The sequence below is a fragment of the Myotis myotis genome, unplaced genomic scaffold (genome assembly GCF_014108235.1).
Source record: "Myotis myotis isolate mMyoMyo1 unplaced genomic scaffold, mMyoMyo1.p scaffold_m19_p_1, whole genome shotgun sequence".
Classification (NCBI taxonomy): domain Eukaryota; kingdom Metazoa; phylum Chordata; class Mammalia; order Chiroptera; family Vespertilionidae; genus Myotis; species Myotis myotis.
In genome coordinates this window covers 170,796,324-170,823,254 of record NW_023416313.1, presented here as the reverse complement: position 1 = coordinate 170,823,254, position 26,931 = coordinate 170,796,324, and the positions used below count along the sequence as shown (strand labels likewise).

Below are 26,931 nucleotides of genomic sequence, written 5' to 3'. Positions count from 1 at the left end.
TACAACCAATAAAACTATTATTACAGATGACCAGGGAAGGGTGAGATTATGTCATATGGGTAAGGTGTATCATTTTTATTAATAAAGTGGTTCATATTTGGAGAAGGCACTTGTCTGGCTTCATTTACTATTAGTTACTAAAGTAATTTCATCAAACTGACTTATCAAATTCTGGGTAGCCATGAGCACGCATCACTCAAACATCCCTCAGAGAAAATCTCCTCAGAGAAGTGTAGCTGGATGACAGCCTTCACCTACAGAATACACTGCAGCATTAACCCAAGGCCACATTCCTCAAGCTGCTCCCAACCAATGATTGAGCACGTGGAAGTAACAGAAATGTGGGACTTCTGCTCAATGTGGGACCCCTCTAACATGCAATCTCCTTCTAGGACTCCTCATAGATTTGACTGGCACTTTCTTGTAGCCTCATTTAAAACTTTTCATACCCAGTCCTTCCTTCTCTCTTCCCTTTTTCCTCTCCCAGATGTCAGGCCCATGTCATGGTCCAAAGGCTCTTCTTGCCTGCTCTTGCTGTCTCTCTACTTCATCTCTGGGATGTTTCCTCCAAAAAGGCTCTTGAACCTCTCTAACACCACTGTGGTGTGTGCTTCTAGTATGCCCTTTAGCTTACATGTTTAACAAAAGTTACCAAGCTTCTGTAAGACTACTAGGGGATGTAAAATGTTAAATTGAATCATTTCACTGAAACATGCATCCATCCAGTCTTCTCTCTCTTTCAATTTCCTGTTTATCCTTTCTCTCTACATCTCCCAATTCCTTTTCTAGAACGTGTCTAAATTTACTGTGATACATGGGAAAAGTTTGACAGAATAAATTTTGGCATGTTTTTTTTTTTTCCAGCAACATTTACAAGAAATATATGAAGAGATCAGCAGAAACCAGGAAACAGCATGGCTAGCTTCATTATCCTGTTTCAATGAGTACAGACTATTCTTTCACTGACACTTGAGAAAGAGGAGGGAATGATGACTGTGGATTGGCTCTGAACTGATCAGGAATGTTGAAGGTAAAAGAGTGAACTATAAAATAGTATTGTCAAGAAGAAGCAATGGCGCCCTATTTTGGAAGTTTGCTCCAGTCTTAGTATCCCAGGACTGTAGACATTATAATATTTAGAAGAATTGTAATAATATTTCATTTTATTAAAAATAATTTTTAATAAAGAAGCAAATCTTTCTGAAAGAGGCTGCGATTGAAGGCTTTACTTAAGGGAAGGGTATCTTCAAGATTCTTCAAGGGGAAATACAGATTCCGATAATGACAAATTGTCCTAACGGCCCCTTCCCCATAGCATCAGAATTTTAAACTCCCTTAGAAAGTCCTTGAAATGAACAGTCTCTGAAGAAAACCATGTGGAAAGGATCTTTTCAAAATGCAAAGATGACCTATTTTAGCTAGGCATTTACACAGCTTGCACTTAACAAAAACATGAATCTACACTAACTCTGTTGCTCTGACAATAATAAAGTCCATATTCAGACATGAGTTAGGAAAGCAAGTTGTTATGAAATGAAGGATGCCATTGGCAAGGAGGAGTTGCAGGAACTATAAGACCAGAAACTCTATTATCCTCTAAGATCCTGACATACAACATTTTTTTTCATAAGTAAATTGAAATTCAACTTAATTATTTTCTATGGTAACCTGTCATTCATTTTGTCAAGTTATCATGTCTAGGAAACTTGGAGAGACAGTTTGTGTGAGATAGGGACAAGAGAGTAATCCATTTTTCACTTGAATTTTCTATAGATACTTTATGATAAGCTTTTATGTAAGCTGGTTTTCTTAAATTTAAATCGTTGTGATATTACAGTAAGACTGTGAGTAAATTCTTCACCTATATAAAGACATAGAAAGGTTTAAGACATAATAACACCTTAACTACTTTTACTTGAAAAAAAAAATGGTATATGTTATTTTCCAGGAGCTTTAAACTTAAAATTGTATATGTTCATTTAGGTGGATGTACTTAACAGAATATTCATTTTTGAAGAATAAAAGTATTATAAATATAACTGAAAGTATTTATTTGCCTAAAAACTCCCTAAAATATGCATCTAAATCTTGTTTGTATTTATATTGAATACAAATGTGTTCAAATGTCAACTCTAATAAAGCAACTAATCTGCCTGCCTATACTATGAATAAGCTTTAGTCCACCCATAACAAATTAACAATTTGTTATGTGTTTGATGCAGTATCATTTACAATAATACCACCTATAAATATCCTTAAAAATCAATAGAAAAATGAACAAATAAATATTACTTAAATATTTTAAAATATTTGCATCACTTAGAAATAAGGAAGTGAAAAGTTTCCCAAGACATGCTGTTAGATGGAAAAAATAAAAGGAAAGGGAAAAGGAAACCATGAGTTGCAGATACAATTTAGCACAGTAAGACTCTGGAACTAGACTAACAGGGTTTGAATATTGATTTTGTCACCTACTGGCCGTATGAAGGGGAAGTTTGTTTTTTAAAACTATTTTATACATTGGTGCTCTCATTTGTAAAATGGAAGTCAAAATAACACTTACCTCATAGGGCCATTGTAAGTATCAAACAAGTCATTATACATAAAACGATTGTAAAAGTACCTGCTACAAAGTCAACACTAAACTAGAGCTTGTTTATTTATACACAAAATAGCCTAATTTATGCCAAATATATAGCGATACACAATATAAAACAATTTTCTTTGAGCTTAGATATGTATGCAAGCACACAGAAAAGGTCTGAGAACATAAATGTCAAACTGATACCAATGTATAATTATGAGCATTCAAGGCAATCTTTTATTTTGTTTGCGTATTTTACATATAGAATATAATTCATACATTATTTTGTGATTAAACTTTAAATACTTTTGATCCATCCATTAAACACCACTATAAAAATGTTAGTGGAGATTACATTCATTAACTCATTGACATAGAAAACTGTTTACACACACATTACTAAGTACAAACAAGCAGATCAAAGTTAGTATTAACTGTATGAATATGAACACATTTAGTAAAATTATGTGTTTGTATTTGTGTATGGAATGTTAATGTTAATACCTAATCTGGTTAGGTGATTTTGATATAGAGTCTTTGTATATAGATACACATATACATAATTATACATATATATCTTTTTTTTAAAAAAAAAAAACACTCTAAGAGCTACTTTATTGTGAAAAAAGAAAGCAACAGTGAGGCTATCTAATTATACCACATGCAACATCCTGCATTCAAAATATATGTTGAGAGCACAGCCAAGTACTACTGATGAAAGGAATACTTTAGAAAGGTTACGAATGTACTTACCCACCAAATGCCTGGAGCGCAGAGAATTTGGAAGCATCCAAATCATTGCCACTTACTATTCGAGCCTTAAATAAAACATGAGGAAGAAAAAGAAAGAAAGAAAAGAAAACAGACTTTTAGCATAGAGGGGAATTTGGGACATGGGTCAACTGCACTAGACACATAACACCTGGTATGACAAATGCTAAGCAGGGTCAGCTCCAAGTCAAAGCTACATGTTTTTGTGAGCGGAGGTTTTGAAATGAGCTGTCAGCATTTAAACAAAGGCACTGGCAGAGTCCAGGAAAGTAAATCATATTACAAATACTGTTTGCCCTTAAAACTCAGTATATGCAGTGAAGATCATGAGTCAGTCCAGGAGACCATGATTAGCCAGACTTAAGAACAGATGCTGAGTTTGACCGTAGCAGACCCCTAGGTTGGCAAGTGTAAGCTAGAGAAGCGCAGCTGGCAAGGTGTAACCTCTTCATAAATGCAACATATCGGGGGCACACTTACAGGACAACCAAAGGATGGAAAGCTGTGAAAACATGCACATTTCACAACTAAAACAGAGGAACCAAAACAGGTCTAATATGTCACAAACAAACATGTACAAAAGACAAGATCCCTCAGCAGGGAAGAAAAAGCATGATTGAAAACCTTTTCATCCACAGAACTGCTATCTGAAAGAGAATCAGGAAAAGAAGGGATAAATGTTAGATGGAGTACTTTTCAAGAAATCACTTAAGCATGCACATGAACAAAGTGTTACTACGTTACATTATTTAAAATCATAAATGAACAGAATTTCAAGGTTGAACTCCAAGGGGAGATGGCTAGTAGGTCCTCATAATTTCAAAGAGTTGAAAAATGTGCCAGAATGCTTGAAAAGTAGCACAGGGTGATCACGGGATTTAATGAAAGACAATGTGTCATACAAAGTAAAGAACACAGTTGAAGAATCGGAAGTCCTAGGCTCCAGCTGAGGTTCTGCCACTTACTAAGCACACTGGGCACACCACCAAATTCTCTAGAGTCTATACCTAACTTTAAAAAGGCCCTTGATACGATTCCTATTTGCTTCCAAACTTTGCTGAGAGGGTCAACTGAGATCCATATATTCAAAAGTAAACCTCAGACAACTAGATTAATTGAGGATATTTTACTAAGGGGTTATTTATTTATGGATTCTCATATCAGAGAACCTAAGAGCTACAAGAGTAATTAAATGCATTTCATTTTGTAAATAAGAAAACTGATGCCAGGAGGGGGTAAGTGATTTGATTAAGATCACAAGGCTAGTAAACGGCAGAAGTGGGGCACAAATCCAAGGCCCCTGGTCCCCCATATGCTGCCCTTTAGGTCCAAGGTTTCAGGTGTGTTGAACAGAACAGAGAGGGTTGGCTGGTCCACACTTCTCCAGTGAAATTTTAGATAAGCCACAAAGTCAACATTTTTCAATTTCAACAGTTCAAGGGCCCAAGTAGAGAACTATACACTAATAATTTTTTATTTTATTTTTTAGAACTCAAGTCTAAATCTTCCCGGCTCATTATGGCATGATCCAATTCCACCTTACAGAGTATTATTGGTCTTAAACTTATTAATTCAGCTTCGCTTATTACCATAAAGCTGAAACTATTTCTCTATGAATACAAGTTGACAGAACGATGGAGCCAGATTGACCTTGGATACATGTAGTCCAAACCCTCATTTTTCTAGATGAACGACAGAGAGATAAAGATTTACCCAAGTTCACAGAGTTCAGTGATGACTTTTATTGATGAAAATCTGAAATCTATTTGTTTTCTTGAATTATTAAGTATAGAATAATTACTGTAGCTAAATAATTTTGTTCAACTTTTAGAGATTTTACAATATCTCAGGGTTATATCTTTGAAGACAAAACAACGTAAGCACAATATAAAGTAATACTAGACCACTCTTATTTATGGCCATAAATATTTTAAAATACTAAATAAAATATCAAAAATAAAATTCATCACTATTTCTGAAAAAGAATTATAATACCATATAGATTTTATTTCAAGCATGACTTAAAATCATGGAATAACTAATGCAATAGGGCATATCAACTGGTCAGAAAATATATATCTGCATTTCAGATCCCAAAAAGTCATTTGATAAAATTTCACAACCTTGTGATTTTTAAAAAATATAATTGGAATGAGTTTTTCTTAAGTTTAATATGTTTTTTAAAAATGAAAGTTATTAAAGTCATCAATTTCATGTGAAATATTAGGGCATTCTTCTTATTATTAAAAACAAAACAAAAATACCTACTACCATTAATTTAACAGATTTTTGGAAATTCTGACCAACATACTAAAACATGAAATAGAAAAAACAACAATGTAAGTATTAAAAGACAGGATACAATGTTGTTGTTATTTTCAGGAATTACAATTTTAAACCCAGAAAACAAACAAACAAAACCCTGGTCAGCTATTAGGGTTACTAAAATAGTTATTAAAGTGAATATATATAACCAGTTCATAAACAAAATAAAACAATAATAGTATGTTATTTCACACATACTATCAGCAACTAGGTTGAAAAACCAATGACATGAGATATGATTTCAAATACTCAATAGTTGACATCTCCCACTGAAAACTGATTTCTATTCCCAATAACTGGTTTTTATATCAACCATCTCACTAAAATAAGGATAATCCAAATAAAGTCATCAGTTATTTTTCAGCATCTGATTCTTATCATACATTCCAGTTCTTTCATTCAATGATTAATTCAATGTTTTATTCATTCACTGAACACATTTTTATTATCAACCAACCCTTTTTGTTCATTTCCACTCTTTTCTTGTCTACCTGTGATATTTCCCCCTTGAAACCTTCCTAAAATACAGGCACGATCACATATCTTCCCTTTTTAAAACCCATCAATGTTATCCAATGCCCACATGAGAGAAAATCAGATTTGTGTATACTGCTGGCATATGGCTGGTCAGACCTCATTCACAACCTACCTATACTTTTGTCCCAGTTAAATTCTTGCCCTTTCATGTTTATGCCATGCTCTTTGATACTTTGTGCCTTTGTATTTTCAGTTTCCTTTCCTAAAACAGATACTCCTCCTTTTCAGCTAGCTAATTGCCAGTCTGCCTCCAAAACATAACTAAAGCATAACCCCTCTGTACACTGTGCATTCTTCCTCTTGGTTAATTCTTACCCTTTACTGGTTTCCTTATCTGCAATCCTCCTAGATACAAGCTCCTCGGCCATATTAATGATCTTTTCTTAACTTCTACTACATTTCTGAAATATAGATGACCAATAAATGTTTGCTGAACACTGAATAAACAACTTTAGATAAGGCACATGACTTCATGGAAGCATCTAAAAATCTGAATCAAGGAAACATTTCATCTTTCTGAACAGGGAGGAAGAATTGTCTTCAAACAGATTTGTAGATTTAAGAATAAAAAGCATAATGATAAGTTGTTGCAACTTGAAATTATCCTATTTCAAGTGTAACTGAATTAATAAGTAAAAATTCTAAGGCTTTTTAAAATTAGAATTGTGAGGAGAGCATATACAAATATTAAAAATTCATAAAAGCTAAAACTTTATGGGCCCAGCAAATAATAGGTCAAAAGCTCAGTGAAACACAAAATATACCTTTGTAATAAACCTTTATACTTAAGAATTCAATGAATAAGAAAGGACATATGTTATTAAAGAGAAGCACTAGTCAATAAATGATGCTTAGATCATAGGTTAAATATCTGTAATATTCATTTGTATCTTTATCTCACACATATCCCACAATGTTCCAGATGTATTAAAAAATTAAATACAAAATAAAGTAAGAAAAGAAAGTAAAACTAGAAAAGAATATTAACCCTATGGAATGAGAAGGTATGTTTTAAACTTAGAGGTAAAAAAGTGATACCAAAAGAAGTTTGATAAATTTGTTATATTCTTTCATTACTTTTTATATAAAACAATAAAAAATAAAAACATGTATTTGCTAATATGTTCAGCATATAAAAAGAATACACATGTCTATAAAAATGATAATACTCCCGTAAATAGATGCTTAGGAATGTGACTAGATAATTCACAAATTAGAAGGCAAAAAGAGTAAATAAGCACGAAAAAATATAGAATTTATAAAAGAATATCTAATCATGATTATAAAATTAACAGACTTGAATAATGATAACTTTAATGATATTACAAATAATTCCCAAGGCTGTTGATAGTATCATGAACTTGACATTATGATGCATGGTTGATGACAAAGAAAATTATAATAAAATAGTCATGAACTTTTGGTGATGTCTAGTGATTGTTTTGATGAGGAAATTCCTGTTTTAGAAGTTGATGCTACAGGAATTATTTTTGTTATGGATTGAATTGTGTCCCCCAAAATTTATATGTTGAAGGCCTAACCCCTGGGACTCGGAATATGGCTTAGATAAGATGAGGTCTTACTGGAGTAGCCTGGTCCCCAATCCAATATGACAAGTGTCCTTAGAAAAGGGAGAAATTTGGAGATAAATGTACACACAGAAAAATATTAGGTAAAGATTGGAATTATGCTGCCACAAGCCAAGGAACTATCTACTGGAAGCTCTGAGAAAGCCCTGGACAGATCCTTCCCTAAAATGTTCAGAGGGAACATTTCCCTGTCAAATATGCCTTGATCTGACTTCTAGACTCCAGAACTGTGAGACAATACATTGCTGTTATTCTATGTCACTAAATTTATGGTACCTTGTTACATCATCCCTAGAAAAATAATATAATTTTAAATACTGAAAATAAATGTATGTGTAAAGATCTGTATTGTTTCATAATTTACAATAAAGTATTGGAAAAAGGTATATGTGAACAAGTATAGACACATGGATTGAAAATTATGCTCTATGGTCTTGTTGTAATAATTTGAAACTATTAAAATAAATAGATTGAAAAAATATTTAACAGACCAGAGTGGGTGGCAGGATCTATTTAAAGTGTTTAAATAAAGAAATCTACAATTTTAAATACTCTACCCAGCATGGTTATTATTCAGAATTGGAAAAGGAGATAAGTGCTTCCCAGACAAACAAAAACTAAAGAGTTCATCAGCACAAAAACAGCTTTACCAAATCTATTAACATTTCTTTTTTTAATTGGAAAAGAAAGGTCATAACCAGTAATAAGAAACTATATGAAAAAAAATCTCTTGTAAAGGCAAAGTATATAGTAGAGGTAGTGGATCAGCCACTTAAAAGCTAGTATGAAGGTTAAAAGACAACAGTGGCAAAATCAACTATATCTATTTAAAATAGGGGATACAAAACAAACATTTATAAAGATGATGTCAAAAACAAAGTGTGGAAGGAGTGGATAAAAATGTAGTGCTTTTAGCCCTAGCTGATTTGGCTCAGTGGATAGAGTGTTTGCAGACTGAAGGGTCCTAGGTTCAATTCCAGTCAAGGGCACGTACCTTGGTTGCAGGCTCCAGGGTGAGTGTAGGAGGCAACCAATTGATGTTTCTCTCACATTGATATTTCTCTCTGTCTTTCCCTCTCTCTTCCACTCTCTCTAAAAATCAATGGAAAATACCCTCAGGTGAGGATAAAAAAAAATGATGTTGAAAAACAAACAGATAAATAATAAAATAAATTTTTAAAAATGTAGTGCTTTTAGAATGCATTCCAACTTAAAAGCTTACCAACTTAAAATAGATTAATATACATATAGGTTGATATTTATGAATCTCCTGGCAACCACAAATCAAAAACTAATAAAAGATACAAAAGAAATAAAGAGAAAGGAACCCAAATATTACACTAAGGAAAGTCATCAATGTACAAGGAAAGAGAACAAGAGAAGAAAGAAACAGAGAGCTAAAAAAAATTTTTTAAATGGCAATAAGTAAATACATATTTACAGTTACTTTAAATGTAAATGGACTAAATTTTCAAATAAAAAATATATTGGGTGGTTGAATGAATTAAAAAAAAGACACTTTTACTAGTATATGCTGCCTACAAAAGTCTCATTTTAGATATAAAGACACACAGAGACTAAAAGTAAAGAGATTTAAATAATATTCCCTGAAAACTGAAATGAAATAAGAAAGTTGGGGTAGCAATACCCATATCAGGAAAAAAAAGGACTTTAAAACAAAGACTGTTAAAATACACAAAGGACATTGCATCATGAAAAAGGGGGTTAATACAAGAAGAGGATATCTATACTAATAAAAGGGTAATATGCTAATTAGACCAGGTAGACTGGATGTCTTCCAGACATCGTTCCGGACAATGCCACAGTGGCGGGGGCCAAGGCAGAGGCAGTTAGTGGCAATCAGGCAGGCAGGGGAGAGCAGTTAGGGATGATCTGGCTGGCAGGCAGAGCAGTTAGGGATGATCTGGCTGGCAGGGGAGAGCAGTTAGGGATAATCTGGCTGGCAGGGGAGAGCAGTTAAGGGCAAGCAGGACAGCCAGGGAGAGCAGTTAGGGACAATCAGGCAGGCAGGCAGAGGCGGTTAGGGGCGATCAGGCTGGTAGGGGAGAGCAGTTATGGGTGAGAGGGATGTCCAACTGTAGAATCCGGCCTAAACCAGTAGTCAGACATCCCCAACGGGTCCCGGATTGGAGAGGGCGCATGCCAGGCTGAAGGACCCCCCTCCACCCCCGCTCTGTGCGCAACTTTTGTGCACCAGGCCTCTAGTAACATTTATAAATGTCTATTCATCTAACATAGAAACACCTAAATATGTAAAGCAATATCAAGAGACATAAAGAAAGAAATTGATAACAGTTATATATACTAGTAAGGGATTTTAATAACTGACTTAGATCATCCAGATACAAAAGTAATAACAAAAAAATGGTCTTAAATGATACGTTATATCAGGTAGACTGAATGATTATACACAGAATATTTCATCCAAAAAAGATCTGGAAATAGTACAAGTACCCATCAGTACTAGTAGATGAGTGGATCAAAAAGCTGCCATACATTCACACAGTGGAATGCTATGCAGCTGTAAAAAGAAGGATCTCTTACTCTTTGAGACAGCATAGAGGGACCGGGAAGATACAAATGCTAAGCAAAATAAGCCAATCAGAGAAAGACAAGTATCACCTGATCTCACTCATACGTGGAATCTAAAGAACAAAATAAACTGACAAACAAACAGATCCAAAGACATAGAAGTACGGCACAGACTGATGAATCTCAGAGGGAAGGGAGGGGGGAAATTAACTAATGAACTTATATGCATATATGCATAACCCTTGAACACTGACAATAGAGAGGTAGGCCTGGAGGATGGTGCAAGGTGGAGGGGATCAATGGGAGGGGGAAGGAGACATCTGTAATACTATAAACAATAAGGATAACTAAATTAAAAAGTGGTTCAAGGAAAATAAATGATTCAAGAGGTATGATTATTGGACAGTGTGGTGTTATCACAGAACAACTAAAAATCATTGGAATAAAACAGAGAGTCCCAGGATATACACACACACAAACACACACACACACACACACACACACACACACACACAAACACGGACTTAATGAGCAATTAATGAAGTTAATTGTGAAAAACAACCATTTTTTCACATGAAAAAAATTAAAGAAATTTAGACTAATTTTTCAAAGCATGTAAATGAATACATTTTTGATATATTAAAACCTAAATATGAACAAAATTTTAAATTTAGAAATATTGTATCTATGGTAAATGTACAGACACACATATATATTGGCATGAGATAAAGATACAGAAAGCATAAATCATGAAGAGTAAGAATGATAAATTTATCACTTGAAAAGGAAAAAAATGAACTGGAGAAGACATTTATAACACATATAACAACAGGTAGAAGATTAGCTTAGCATCCATAATAAAAGAACATGAAGAAAAATAACTTAGAAAAAGAAGAAATGCATTTTAACATGCAATTCACTAAGAGGAATTCTGAACTAACACTATACATTGAAAAAGATGCTAGAATTCTTCAGCTATGAAAATTGTGCAAATATAACAGTGATATATTATTTCACAGCCACTGAAACAGAACAAAATTAAATATCTGAGACTGCCATGTTTCTATGGCTAGAAACTTCATGAAGAGTTTTTGGTAGTAAAATTTATAAGACCACTTTGAAGAACAAAATCACAATTTCTAGTAAGGTTAAAAGTTGCTACCTTTTTGCCCAGCAATTCTGCTAGTTGGTATTTGACATTAAGGAACTCTTGCAATATATCAGATTACATGTAGAAGATGTTTACTATAACATTATTTGTAGCAGCAAAAAATAAGTGCCTACTCATAGAGAATGGGTAATTTTTGATATATTCATATTGTGAAATACATTAAAATAAATAAATTAGACCAGTAAGCATCAATGTGAAGAGTTTTCAAGAACATTACAGTGAGTTTAAAAATTTAGAATTATCTAGTGTGACATCATTTACATAAATTTTTTAAATCACAAAGCTCCACTTCTGTAGTACTTATGGAGAGTAAAATTATGACAACACAGCCTGGAAGGCCACTCTTGAAATGTTTTCTAGTCATGTCCCTGGGAAAGGAAGGGCATGGGACCAGAGGGCCAAAGAATCTTTACGAAAGAGTATTATCTGTGTTCATGCCTCACTAACGCCAAACACAACACTCCTCTCTGCCTTCCATACTGGCCCCCACACACCCTCAAGTGTTCTTCAACTTTCCATTTTCCCATCAAAGGATGGTTCCATTGATGAAAGGAACCTCTTCTGTCAATTTTCCATGTGGTGTAGCAGAGTATAGAGTAAATAACCTGGGCACATTCAGTAATTACTTATTGGAATTACAGTATATTGGAACCAAAGGGCTTTTAGAGATCATATTGCCTAATGGTTTTCAAAATGTGTTCTGAGAAGTCCTAGGCTTCCCGGAGAGGCTTCTTGGAGAAAGGGGTGTGGCAGCTAGGACTCCATACCCATCACTTCTCATTCAGGTGCGAAAGTTCTGGTTTTATCTGCTTTCTAATTGGGGTACCAAATAAGATTTTGTTTACTAAAACACTTTCTCTCTTAGAAAGGAAAATAAAAACCACTGGGTTTAGTTTATTTTCTTTTTGAAAAGCAAAATAAAGGTTAGTTAAAGTCATTTTCTAACAAGTCTTCATGCTCCCTCCATGTTTAATTGATTTGATGTTTATAGGATTCTGGGCAAATGAGAAGCTGTTAAGAAAGACAGGTCGGAGCCTTTGGTTTCTATGTCAATCCTGCCATATCATATAAACAGGAGGATGTTCCTCTAAGTATTAAGTCAGAAATGAAAAGATAATTATGCTTAATTTGCCAACCCAGTAATTATGGTATAAATTCAGGGAGGAAGGAGAAGGAGAATTTCTCAATTTTTTTTTTCTTTTTCTTGGGGTGACACTGGTTAACAAAATTATACAGGTTTCAAGTGCACAATTCCACAACACATTATCTGTACACTGTTCTGTGTGTTCACGACCCCAAGTTTTCATCCATCACCATTTATCCCCCCTATACCCTCTTCCACCTCCCCCAGCCCCATGCCCAGTAATCACCACACTGTTGTCTGTGTCCCTGAGTTTCTTTCTCTTTAAAAAATTAAAAATGGAACTGCCTTATGACCCAACAATTCCACTTCTGGGAATTTAACTGAAGAAACCTGAAACACTAATTTGGAAGAATATATGCATCCCTACATTCATTGCAGCATTACTTACAATAGCCGTGATTTGGAAGCAGCCCAAGTGCCCATCAGTAGATGAGTAGATAAAACAGTTATTGTACATTTACACTACTTGGCCATAAAAAGGAAATCTTGCTCATTGTGACAGCATAGGTGGACTTGGAGAGCACTATGCTAAATGAAATAAGCCAGTCAGAGAAAGACAAGTACCAAGTCTTTCCACCTATATGTGGAATCTATTGAACAAAATTAACTAACAACCAAAAATAGAGACAAGACTCAGAGAGAGAGCGAGCAGGCTGATAGCTGTGGAGGCAGGGGACAGGTGAAGGGGTGGAGGGGTTGAGCTCTCTCAGATTTTGCAGAGTGCATCACTCCCTGCTCTAACAATCGGAAGAATTAGAGTCTAATCCATGGATATAACTTATGGATTCATTTAACCTAGGAATAACCCTGAAAATAAGCATTATGCATTAAAGACAGTGCAGTGATGTGTGAGCTTTTGGAAAGCAATTGTTTACTATTGTCTGAAGTTGCAGGAGGAAGGACTAAGCCATGAAGATTCATTCCTGCCTCTGTTAGCTTGGTAATCTCTAATGAAGTCATTCATGAGGCTAATCAGTTCTCTTCAAGGAAATCACTAAAAATTATGATAATTATATTAGGCACCAAAACTTGTGAGGAAGAAAATTCACAAAACCAACTTTGATCTTTACTCCAGAATCTGCTTAATGGTCTAGAAAACTAATAATCATTAATTTTCACAAGAGACGTCATATGGCTAGAGCTATAGTGTTCAGATAACATTCAATTATAATTTTTTCCAATGCATGGGAGCCTCTTTTAATAATTTTGAAACCAACTACCACAAACTGAGTTCTTTATTCCTGTAATACCTTCACCACAAGTCTTCAAAACGCAGAAAGCAATCCCACTTCCCAGGTTACATTGAAGAGCCAGAGTTGACCTGCCTTCAGACTCATTTGACCCCACAAATAGAATAATGACAACATCTCTCTCTACTGTTCCTGGAATAGAATATTTGAAAAGTAATGTATGTCTTTTATAGAATTCATCAGGTTAGGGATTATCTATTTATGTTTCTAGTTTAAACAAAAGGACCTGCAACCATACTTGGAGATAATGTTTAGAATAGCCCTTTTCTTCCCTGCTAGAGTCCAAGGAAGATGGTATAGCCACCAAACAGAGTGACACTGATGGGGAAAGGGCTGTCACAGTCTGTCTGAATGGATTTTGTAGGAGAGGGAAAACAGATCTCATAATATTTATCCCAATAATGTACCCAATAATATCCCAAATACACCCATATCCCCATCATAGCAACTCACAGTGTTTCATAAAATCCTACCTCTTATCCAGAAGTACTGTACACACAGACTTTATAATGTCTGGATTATTCTGAATGAAAATGAAGAAATACAAAAATTATTTGTATTAGTCAGAAAATCTAGTTTATAAAAAGTTCGCCTCTGCTGGAAGAAAAGTTGCTAGCTACTTTTAGCTTTCAGTTTTGAAAAACATTAGTTGGAAACTGAGACAGCTATAGATGAAAACATTTTTTTTCAGCCTAAGTAGGAACCATCTCTCAATGCAGGCAGTGCAGAAAATAGCAGGTGGGTGGTGTATCCCCATGGGCCGGCAGGTGGAGAATACAGGGACTCCACTCCAGGTAAAGGAACTAAAAGCTCACACCATATTCCAGGTTTGACTCTCACTCCATATATCAGAATTCCTCCCAGATGAATGTGTCATAACAAACCATCCCAAGATGGAATGGCTACATGGAAGGCTTCTTACTCTGAGTTTGCTGAGGAGTGCCTTTGTCTGATGAGTTGCTTGTATGTATAGTATCCCCCACAGCAGACTCCTTCCCTTGTAATCAATCACTAACTCAACCAATGGAGAGAAATTCAACTGGCTCTATAGCTTTACTTCTTTTAAATATACTATTATATTTCGTCTAAAATATATTTTGTATATTTTCGACAAAATAAAAATGGAGAGAAAATGTCAAGTTACAGCATAAAGAAGGACAAGCCCCTTACTATAAACATCAATAATTCTTATCTAGCTTTGCAGGTAAATCTATATGCTATGGGGGGAAATTAAGGTAACTTAGTATAATTTAAAATTTGAAATAAAATCTACCATAATATTATGATTATACCAGATTCTTTTTTCTTGATTTTATATTGTTTGATATTTTAAATAAAGCATATTTACTAAAATACATTTTTTTGTTGAAATAACAGAAAAACTATCAAGCCATTATCTCCAAAAATATGCTACAGATTCTAAAAGAAAATAGTCATTCCTACAAAACAGAATAAAAAACAAATAATTCTTGTACTTTGTTAGACACTTGAATTTTTCTTTGAAGTATGCATTTTCCTGTTTTACCGTGTGTGGTATCAAAGTCACAGAAACCATCGTGATCTTCTTTGCTCTGACCAGTTTTTGGTAACTTTTAGTGAAAAAAGATTAAAATTTCAATCCTCTCAATACCCAAATCTTCTAATGGAAAGTTTCATTTTAAAGGATGCTTCTGCCCTTTTTATGTAACCTTAGAATGAAAATAGAGACCTTTATAGATGATCTAATCTATTCTCATGTTTCATTAAAAGTGGAGGGCAAAACCATCCCAAAGTAACAGGAAAAATGCTTTCCTATATAATAATCCTATATAATAAAGAATATGCAAATTGACCATCACACAGTAACAAAATGGAGACCCCCCACAGCAGGGGGGGTGGGGCCTGCTGCTCTGAGGGGTGGGAGGGGGCACGGCGTGAGTCCCGGTGGCCGCAAAGAGGCCAGGCCAAGCCAAGCTAAGCCGCCCTGCGGTCCCAGGGTGAAGAAGCCAAGCTGCCAGAGGTCCTAGGCGAAGAAGCTGCTCCACCAACCAGCCTGCACTATAGACCTGTTCGGGCACATGGTGCGGAGTCCGGGGCCTCTAGCCCACAGCCCTCCGGCCTGGGTCTGAATCGCTTTTCTCTTGAGCAACGTTTTTCCACGCATGTGTGTACAAGTTCAGGGTTTTGTTTTGGTTTGTTTTTACACCAGATATTGAAGGAATCACCAGTGTTATCTTACGTGTTTTTTGAATCATCCTCTGTGCTTCTCTGATTTTTCGGTTGATAGTATCCTGGGTCATGGGAAGTCTCCCTTTCCCCAGAGTTAGGAGCACCAGCCCAGGTCCACCCATCGGCCCGGTCCTGACTGCAGCGGTGAGTTCCTGCAGGCTGGGGTTTGATCCCCACGCATTAGCAGCAGGAGACCAGTGCCTTTGTTATTGCTGTGTGTCCAGGTTTTAATTGGACAAATGCTCGGTGGTCCTGGGCGAAGAAGCTGCCCGGCAGTCCTGGGCGCCAGGTTAGAAAAATCTTGCAGGAGGAGAATTCTGTCTGGGTTTCCCCAAATTCCCTCAGCCCCTCCTCACCCCTCTGTAAAGGCACAGAACAAGTGAGGCTCCTTAAATAAAAACCAGAGGTCTCCAGCAATGGTGGGCCTCTCTCAGCACAGTCATTTGGACTGGATGGCATTTGAGTATTTATCTAGGCACCATGACAGAGAAACACAAGCTCAAGTCATGATCTCTGCCCTTAAAAATTTCACAATCTTATTAGAGCAAGTGGATGATAAAATTGCAATAATGACATCAGAATGTAAGGCAACGATACAGAGAGGAACAGAGGCAATTGCTAGGGTAATTTTCCAACAATTAGTACAAAGAGTATGTGCTGTGACTTAAATAAAAAAAATATATATGTGTGGAAGTAGCTGCTTCATGAGTATGGCATCCCTTCCTATTTTAAAGGAAGCTGAGTTCCATGTGAACTGTGTACTATGCTATGATATTTGAGGCACAGAACAAGGGAGGCCCTAAGTGTACTATGCTTTGATATTTGAGAGATTCTTTATTGTTCAATGTGATTTATTTCTGTACACCTCAGTTTTGTAATAGCTAAATTACTAGAATAATACATCTTGCTATAAAATATTACTAGAAGATCAAATGATGAGGTGACATTTATTCTTATTTTCTATAAATGAACACAATTTCTGGCATGCTAAAGTGAAAGGTATTATAGAAATATTCAGATAGGGAGACCTAAAGGCTTGATTACAAGTGAGGTTTACTATTGCAACCTGAATTTATTGCTTAAAAAAAAGCAGGGAGCCAACTAGAAACTGAACCAAATATAAGCCCTTGAAGGGCAAATGTAAATTGGATAAGCTTCACTATTACTAGAGCAACAAGAAAAAATTCAGATGCAAGAATGAGAAGCACATTGCATCTACTCTAAGTTGCTGCTAAAGAAAAAGAATGGTATACTACGAAAATACTTAATATACATATAAAGAGATTTGTTCAAATAGGATTTCCTAGAGTAGGTGGTATTTCAGTTAATTTTTTTAAAATGTGAAGAGGTTAGCTAGATAAGAAAAAGCTGTAGGGGTCCCGGATTGCAGAGGGTGCAGGCCAGGCTGAGGGATCCCCCCCGCTCCGCTGTGCACAAATTTCGTGCCCTGGGCCTCTAGTTTAATATAAAAGCTTGAGCAAAGACTCTACTTCCTTTAAGTGTTATGCATCACATTAATTCCTTCTAAACTAACAGCTCAGTTCTCATTCCATAGAAAAAAAGGTAGTTCTATTGAAGCCAATTCTGCTCCTGTTTTCAGCTGAGTTTTAAAGTTCAATTAAAAGAGTAGATTTTAAGGACTGCCTTATTTCACTGCCTCTCTTACATAGTGCAGCTCCTTCAAAAATAGAAACCGGGTGGCCATCTTTATAGCAGACTCTGCGTTCTAACTCAGTGCCTGGTACACACTGTGCATGTCAAACAATACATGAAAATACTGCATGTGTGTCAGAAACTACATTAAGCTACCATTTTGGAATTATTAAAATTGATATATTTAAATCACTGTTTAACGTATAAATATTCCTGTTTTTGTTATAGCCCTTTGACCCCCTTGTTACCTGGGTAGCTCTTATCCTCAGCTTTATTTTATTTAATTATTTGTGTAAAAATTCAGACAATGGATCAGGCATCTAATTGCAATATGGAATTGAGGTTCAAAATTTAAAAAACTGTCAAATATATCAGTCAAAATTTTTTTATATAAATTAAAATAGATGTTGTAATAATGTGCTTTCTAATTTTCTGACATTACTCTGCACAAATATATATTTAATTTCTACATGGTCAGATGATGCCTATTGCATACTAACCTATATAACAAACTAATTTGGAGAATTTATGTTTCTAGGAATGCAACTTCACTCCAATAGCAGCTTTCATTACACACACACACACACACACACACACACAAATATACACACACAACACACAATAGGGAAACATACATAAGCAAGAGTAGCTCCTGAGCCAGAATTTGCAATGTGAAGCTTAGTCTAAAAGCTAAAGAAAAAAAAAAGGAAAATTCTCTTTCTATCTTGTGAGACTACCGACTGCCAGTATCACACTTCATTCAACTTTCACTATTGTCCAGTTGCCATTAAATACAGGCTGATTTAATATCTTGGCCAATTTAAGCCTGAGTCATATGGTAGATATCAATTAAAAGACTTTTCAGAGGAGGAATGGAAGAGAATAATGACTGAAGAAAGACATTTGTTGGGCAAAATGATCTGAAGAGATAGTACATGGAACACAAAGTAAAGAATTAATTTTGTTCGAAGAAAGAATGGTTGATTTTTTTTTCTGCTGAATCTAAAGAAAATAAGAAGAAGTATGTATGTGAAATAATGATCATATGCTACTTCTTATTCTGAGCAAGTTCACCTCACGTAATTCCGTGTAAACTCCCAAATCTGAATCACTTTTTCATAGCAAACCTGAAAATATTTTCATTTAGTGTGCTTTCTTAAGGTTGAGAGGATTTTGGTTGGTCACTGAAATAGTTCAAGTCCTTGTTTTAATATTTATTCTCTTCAAGATGACTTGAGATTCAGTAATGCTTTATTTTTATGAGAATGGAAATCACACACTCTGACAAACCTAAACTCTAAGCTTCAGATCCTGGTCCATATATATCATCCCTTATTTCTATAAACATGAGTCTCAGAGATCTTATATTTCTTTCTCATTTCAAATAAAGGCAGATGTTTCTGAAATGGAATTACTGTATTTCTTAAATCTGCTGCTGAATGAGTCAAGAGCTCTAGAAATATTGCTATACTAACAAAATATAATTATCTGAGCTCATCACAACCATGACATTGGGGACGACTAGCAAACATTACAGTCCCTGTCCTTCAAATCTCAAGAGCCAAGTATCTATCTAGAGCTCCTCTACTTGGGTGAGCCTCAGGCATCTCAAATTTAGTAATTTTAAAATAGAGCTGAGCTATTCCTCTGGCAATCTTCCTCCTGTGTTCTCTTTAAAAGATGGTGGCGGCTTCCCCCCAGTCATGAAGTCAAAAACCTTAGAAACATCCTTGAATTTTTATTACATTCATACTCATGTTCAACCAGTCACTAAGTCTGGTTGAAACCACCTCCTAAATCCCTCTCCCATTAACACTCTTCTATTCAGTCCTGTCACTGTCTTAGTTCATATTTTCATGATTTCTGCAATAGTTGATATGATTTCCCTGCTTCTGGATTTTCATCACAAGCTGGTAAAGTGGTTTTTTGTTTGTTTGTTTGTTTCATTTGTGGTAGAGGGTGTTGTTTTGTTTTAATCTCTCTACTCCTTAATTACCAAGGACTTCAAAATGCAACACAGAACTCATATTTAAACTTGATGCAATTGACCAAAAACATGTATCTCTTTGCCCTTTTGTGACTCTACCAAAGTTGTAATAAAATATTAAAATATAAAAACCCTCCAGAATGAAAGAAGCAACAGGAAAGAGCCCAAAAGTGAGTAGTTACTATCAGAAGTAACTTATTCGTGTCACAAGAACCCCTGACAGTATCCAAACTGCAAGGCACCGGGTGGCAAGGGCCACAAATAATCATAGACACACGCGCAGTGTTTGACCCCCCAGGTCCTGTTCACCATCAAGTTGTCACTGCCTCAGGAAGGAGACCCAAGGTTTATCCTCATGAGAAATTGAATCTGAGAGGCTATGAACCTAAACATCAGGCAAGTGATGCGAATGAGATAAAACCATCAAAGTTAAGTAAAACTCTAGATATGAACCGCTGGACGATCAGACCCTCTGCTGCTCTGCTCCCAGAACCCCACGAGCAGGATATGCCCTCAGTTAGGAGAACTGGAGGCTTCTCCTCTGGGCACAGTGTAGAGCCTCAGAGATGAGATTTCCAGAAAGTGACATTTGCACCCCTTTCAGACACACACACACGCACACACACACACACACACACACATGCACACGCACACATCAGTGAAAATTCAGTCTTATGACTATATCACCCCACAATAAAACCCACCAGCTATCAAAACCCATCCAAGTGCAAAGAGCTTTCAGCCATCTTCCCAGCGCCTCATTCTTACACATGCACCCATAGAAAAACAAACAGCTAATATGAAAGACAGACACAAACAACCCAAATGATAAACCCAAATGAACCATAGTCAATATATGGACAAGTCAGGAAGCACAACTTAAAAGAAAACTATAAATATAACTTCTTTAGAGAGAATAAGAAGCCATATTTTATAAAAAATAAAATGTAACTATGAGAGAATAAGTAAGAACTGTTATATATTAAAAATCTGATAGCTGTAATAAAATAATTCAATTAAAGTAGTGAGGAACATAGTTCAAAAAAGCTCTCAGAAGTCAGAACAGACAAGAAAAAAATGAAAAAGAACAGATTAAAAGAATTAGACATTAACCTTGGAAGTTCAACTTCAAGTTAAAAGAATTCAAGAGAGAAGAACAAAGAAATTTGTGAAAAAATAAACACTTGAAAACCTTTATAAAAAGTTACTATGGACAAGGACATTTCCAAACATAGTGTGTGTTGGTGGTATGAATATGCTGCCCCCCTCTAAAAACAGACTAAAGTGTGTCCAATGAAGACTTTCTCCGAAAGCTACTGATCTCCATAGAAACAGAGTCAAACCCCAAAAGAGACAGGATCCAGGCAGTATATGAAGACAATGAAAGGAACTCCTGGAATGGTTGCCAACACAAGTCCCAGGAAGAACAATAAAGCGGGGATCCAGAGAATCCAGCCCTGGCCCGAGCCTGAGGAGATAATATTGGGAAATAATATTGATGGTTGTCAGCTAGGTAACATAGTGCATGTGGGGGAAAAGTAGGTAATAGAAAATTACGGAAATGAAGAAACAGGCAATCAACAATTCCAGGAAAAACACAAGATATTCAACTAAAACTTAGAAGAAGGATTCTACTGGGTTTGCAATAAAAATATGCATAGTGACCACCCACAAGAACTATTTCAATAAAAATGTGAGAAATAGAGAAGGGTGAAATAGATGACAATTAATAATGAGAACCGAGGAATGGTAGTGTAAGCACATTATTTTGACATATGGAAGTAAGCCCCAGAATCTAAAAGACTTTTGAGAGATTGTTGTGAAGTAAAGTCCTGAGAAGAAAGAGAAGTAAAGCATATTCTAATTTCACTAAAGATCTTTTAGATCACTGATTAAGATAAAAATACATTATTTTAATATATTAATTTAATGATACTTTATTAGGCTGACTTTGCTGAATAATAAATTGCTCCCCCCAGCTTTTTACTTCCTAATGAGTTTGAATCCCTTATGAGCAGAGACACTCTTACGCATTTCCCATAAAACTGACATTTTATTCTTTTGTGTGAATTTATATTTCTATCTGGTATAATTTTCCTACTTCCTGAAAGACTTCAACATTTCTTGGAGTGTGGCTCTGTTGGTGTCTTTTACTCGTGCCTGTTTTTAAGGTTTGTTCTTTCACAGAAGTAAAACAAAAATCCTAAAGTTTATAAGAAGCCGCAAAAGACCCCTAAATAGTCAAAGCAATCCTGAGAAAGAACAAAGTGGGAGGCATCACACTTCCTGATTTCAAGCAATATCAAAAGCTACAATAATCAAAATAATATGGTACTGCATAAAAACAGACACATAGAGCAATGAAACAGAATCAAGAGCCCAGAAATAAACTCATGCATATATAGGCAACTAATATTTGGCAAGGGAGCCAAGACTACTTACTGGACAGTCTCTTCAGTAAATGGTGTTGGGATCATTGAAGCTTCATATGTAAAAAAATGAAACTAGATGCCTACCTATATATCATCCACTAAAATGTACTCAAAATGGATTAAAGACTTAAATGTAGGATTAGGGTTAGGGTTAAGGTTAAGGTTAGGGTCCTAGAAGAAAACATAGGAAAAAAGGCTCCTTGACATGGGTCTTGGCAATAACTTTTGGGATGACACCTAAAGTACAAGCCTCAAAACAAAAACAAGCAAGTGGGACTCCATAACACTAAAAATGCTCTGCACAGCAAAGGAAACCATAAACGGAGTGAAAAACAACCAATGCAATGGGAAAAATATTTGCAAAGCATATATCTGTTAAGGGGTTAATCCCCAAAATTTATAAAGAACTCGTATAACTCAATAGCAAACCCCCCGCAACACACAAAAAAAACAAACAAGAAAAAACAAGAACAAATAATCCTATTGAAAAATAGGCAAAGGACCTGAGTAGACATTTTCCCAAGGAAGCTACAGAAATGACCAACTGGTACATGAAAAGGTGCTTAACGCTCTGATTATTAGGCAAATACAAAGCAAATCCACACTAGATATCATTTTACACCTGTTTGAATGGCTATCTTCATAAAACAAGAAACAGCAAATGCTGGCTGGGATGTGGAGGAAGGGAAACCCTTGTGCATTGTTGTCAGGATTGGGAACTAGCATAGCCACTATAGAAAACAGCATGAAGTTTTCTCAAAAAATTAAAAAATAGGACTGTCATATGATCCAGAAATCCTACTTTTGGAAATATATCTGAAACAAAAATTCTATGTCCAAGAGATATCTGCACCCCCATGTTCACAGCAGCATTATTTACATTAGCCAAGACATGGAAACAATTTAAGTATCCACTGATGAATGGATAAAGAAAATAATATATATATATATATATATATATATATATATATATATAATATATATAATGATATAATATATATATATATATAATGATTATTCAGCCATAAAAAAAAGGAAATCCTACCTTTTGCAACAACATGGATAAATCTTAATGGGAATTATACTAAGTGAAATAAGTCAGAAAAAAAAACTGGATGATTTCACTGATACGTAGAATCTAAATAAAAAACAACTACAACAAAACCACTCATAGAAGAAGAAATCAGGTTTACAATGATCAGAGGTAGGAGAACTGGATTAAAGTAATAAAAAGGTACAGACATCTAGTTATAAAGTGAATAAGGGATGTAACATTCAACATGATGACTATATTTGGCCATGCAGTATATTTGAAAGTTGTACAGTATATATGAAAGATGTTAAGAGAGTAATGCCTAAGAGCTCCCATCACACGACAGAAAAATATTGTTTTTCTTTTTCTTTTTGTATCTGTATGAGGTGACAGATGTTAACTAAACTTATTTGGTAATCATTTCACAGTGTATGTAAGTCAAACCCTTATGTCATACACTTGTGCCGGGGTCAAACCCCAGCAGGTCCAGGGGTCCCCAAAGGTGTAGACAGAGTCAGCGAAGAAGGAGGGACATGGAGACAGCGTTCAGTTGATCAGCAGCCCAGCCAGGATCCCCAGCCAGGATCTCCAGCCAAGTTCTGGTCTGGATCTCCAGCTAGGTTCTGTGTCCATGTTCTCTTGCTAGGTTCTCCATGTTCTCCAGCCAGGTTCTGTAGCCATGTTCCCTCGCTAGGTTCTCCAGCCAGGTTCTGTCCAGGTTCTCCAGCCAGGTTCAGTCACCAGGTTCTAGTCAGGTTCTCTTGCCCATTTCTGTAGTCAGGTTCAGTCCAGGATCTTTTGCCATGTTCTCTCAATCGAAGTTCTGTGTTCTAAGTTCTGTATTCTAAGTTCTGTGTCCTAAGTTCTGTCTCTTGCTGTCTTGTTACATCTGTATTTATACCAGTTGATTCAATCCTATCAATCTCTATTACAAAGGTTAGGGCGTTTCTTATCTCCATTCCAGGGAGTAAAGATTATGTAGCTTAAGCATGATTGTTCGTAGTTAAAGTGATTATTACCCGCCTGGCACTTAGTTAAGAGGTTTTATTCCCTCCCTAACTTCAGGGGAAAATCCCTACCTGGGGAAACAACCTTTCTCAGAGACCTTGGTTAAAACACATAGTGCCAAGAAGGTGAGTAAACATATTAAGAACAGTATGCCATATATGCCAGGTCCCTTGAAACAGCAAGCATGGACCGGCTCCCGGCACACTTGAACTTATACAGTGCTATATGTTAATTCTATTTCAATAAAACTGAAAAAATGAAAATTAAAAAAATAATGTACGGAAAATGAAATCTATAATGCTGAGTCATTCTTTAAAAGACTAGGCTATGTCCTTCCATTGTTTAAGAACGCCTCCTTACCTATCATACTACATTTTAAAATTCCTTTCCATATGTTTTAGGAGTTGTATTTAATGTTCAGGAATGTGATAACACAAAAAAATGGAGATAATATATGCCACGTTCTATGCAGAAAAAAAGAGAGCAGTATCTTAAATGCTAATGTGATTCCCACAGTAAAAGATGCTTTAATAATCAGTAGGGCTGATGGACCAACGCCTTTGATGAAATTTTATCAATATCAGCTTCAGAGAAATGCTGGGGCAGCCAGGAAATGCCACAAACACAGGTTTATTTTCTTTCTTGGATCTTCCTCTCAGGGCCCTGCAGGGAGCCAGACCTTTACCACCTAAACCATAAGAGGCCAAGGAGATGGAGGAGGAGTTGAGCCAAAGGGAGAGGTGCTGTCACTCTGGAAAAAATGCTGTAGATCAGGGAGGGGCGTCCCTTAGGTGTAAGTAGGGAATTGACACAGGGAAGAAAGCCTCCCGTTCCATCTGTCCCTTCGCACGTAAGCGTATCTGTTCCCTGCTTTGTCAAAAAGGGAAAACTCATGGCAGATTTTAAAATATCTTTGCATTTTTATTGAAAAGATATAAAAATGTGTTCATGTCTTTGGACAGTGCCTTGTAAATCACAATTCTCCAACTTAAACTCAGGAGTTCTAGAATCTCTTCTCTTTCCTTCTCTGCCATTGCAGTCCTAGACTTGAAAGTATTTGATCACTGATTTCTTTACTAATATTTGAATGCAGCCTGATGGGATTATGATTTGCATATACATCTGGCAATAATAATTGGGATAAACAAACATCAATCTTCTTTTATCCCACTTACCTATGTGCACACATTGAGTGATGATTGTGAAAGTTACTGTGAAAATTCCAGGTATTAAGAATCACATTATTAAAGAGAGGAAAATGATTTATTGTTTATTGACAAATCTCAATGACATTGTTCTCAAGTAAGAAGAGAGACCTTTAGAAGTTCCTTCTCTCAGTATGCCAAGGCATTTGAAAGTTCAGTCCTATTAAATGCTAAAATTAGCAGCTACTAATTATTAAGCACTTACTCTGCAGCAGGCAGTGCAATGTGAAGTTTGAATCTACTATCTCTAACTTTTATAAAGACCTTAAAGGCATTATCTCCATAGGCATTATCACCAATACAAAAACTGACTTCTCCAGAACACATAGCTGGTAAATAGTAAAGCTAAATTTCTGAGAAAGGAATCTTGTTCCAAAGCCTGACATAAGTCACTTACAATTTTTACAGAATATGAAATAAATCATACTCCTTTAGCCATTAAAATTTAATCAAGCCATTACTGTCATTACTTTAACAATTAGTTAAATCACCTGCAAACAATGTTTCTTTTTTGCTACTTTACAAAGATTTGGTTAAGATATCCTGAAATTTGTTCCTCTGAAGTGGATGGAAATTAATTTTTGTTAAACATCTATAACAGCGGATGGTGTGCTAGGTTATTTCACATTTATTATCTCATTGATTTTTACTAAAATAAATGGCAAGCTGTGTATTATTATTTTCATTTACAGATGGGAAAACCCAAGCTCAAGTAAATGATTCCCCACCAAACATAAGTTGCAAAGTCTGAGGCAGAAGTAGAGGCCAGAGATCGCAAGGTCAGAGTTCTTTCAACTGTGTCTACTATGCGTTACTGTAGCAACGAAAGAGCCTAAATGATGTAAAAGGATAATAATCCCTCAGGTGTAACTCACCAGCAAAGTCTCCTGGCATCATTTAAGTAAAATAGTGTCCTTGGCTTTTCAGTAATTCTAAAGTGCTGAAGGGAGTGGTCACTTTTCTTTTCTTTTCTTTTTTTTTAATATATTTTATTGATTTTTTTACAGAGAGGAAGGGAGAGAGATAGAGAGTTAGAAACATCGATGAGAGAGAAACATCGATCAGCCGCCTCCTGCACACCTCCCACTGGGGATGTGCCCGCAACCCAGGTACATGCCCTTGACCGGAATCGAACCTGGGACCCTTCAGTCCGCAAGCCGATGCTCTATCCACTGAGCCAAACCGGTTTTGGCTTTCTTTTCTTTTTTTAAAATATATTTTTATTGATTTCAGAGAGGAAGGTTGAAGGAGAGAGAGAGAAACATCAATGATGAGAGAAAATCATTCATTGCCTGCTTCCTGTGTTCCTCCTACTGGGGATCTAATCCTGCAGCCTGGACATGTGACCTTGACCAAAATAGAACCTGGGATCCTTCAGTCCGCAGGTTGAGTCAGTCTCTCTCTCTCTCTCTCTCTCTCTCTCTTTCTCTATCTCTATCTCTATCTCTATCTCTCTCTCTCTATCTCTATCTCTATCTCTA

The 26,931-nt window shown here is 35.8% G+C and overlaps 1 protein-coding gene across 1 annotated transcript in view; it reads right to left on the bottom strand.

Annotated features, from left to right (window-relative positions):
- Positions 1 to 26,931, bottom strand: part of UNC13C (unc-13 homolog C) — a 558,354-nt gene that overhangs the window by 412,410 nt on the left and 119,013 nt on the right. The window contains exons 3-4 of the mRNA XM_036302049.1: positions 3,980 to 4,002; positions 3,338 to 3,402 (exon numbers count right to left, since the gene is read on the bottom strand). Of these exons, the coding sequence (XP_036157942.1) occupies positions 3,338 to 3,402; positions 3,980 to 4,002 (88 nt within the window). The remainder of the gene's footprint in view (positions 1 to 3,337; positions 3,403 to 3,979; positions 4,003 to 26,931) is intronic.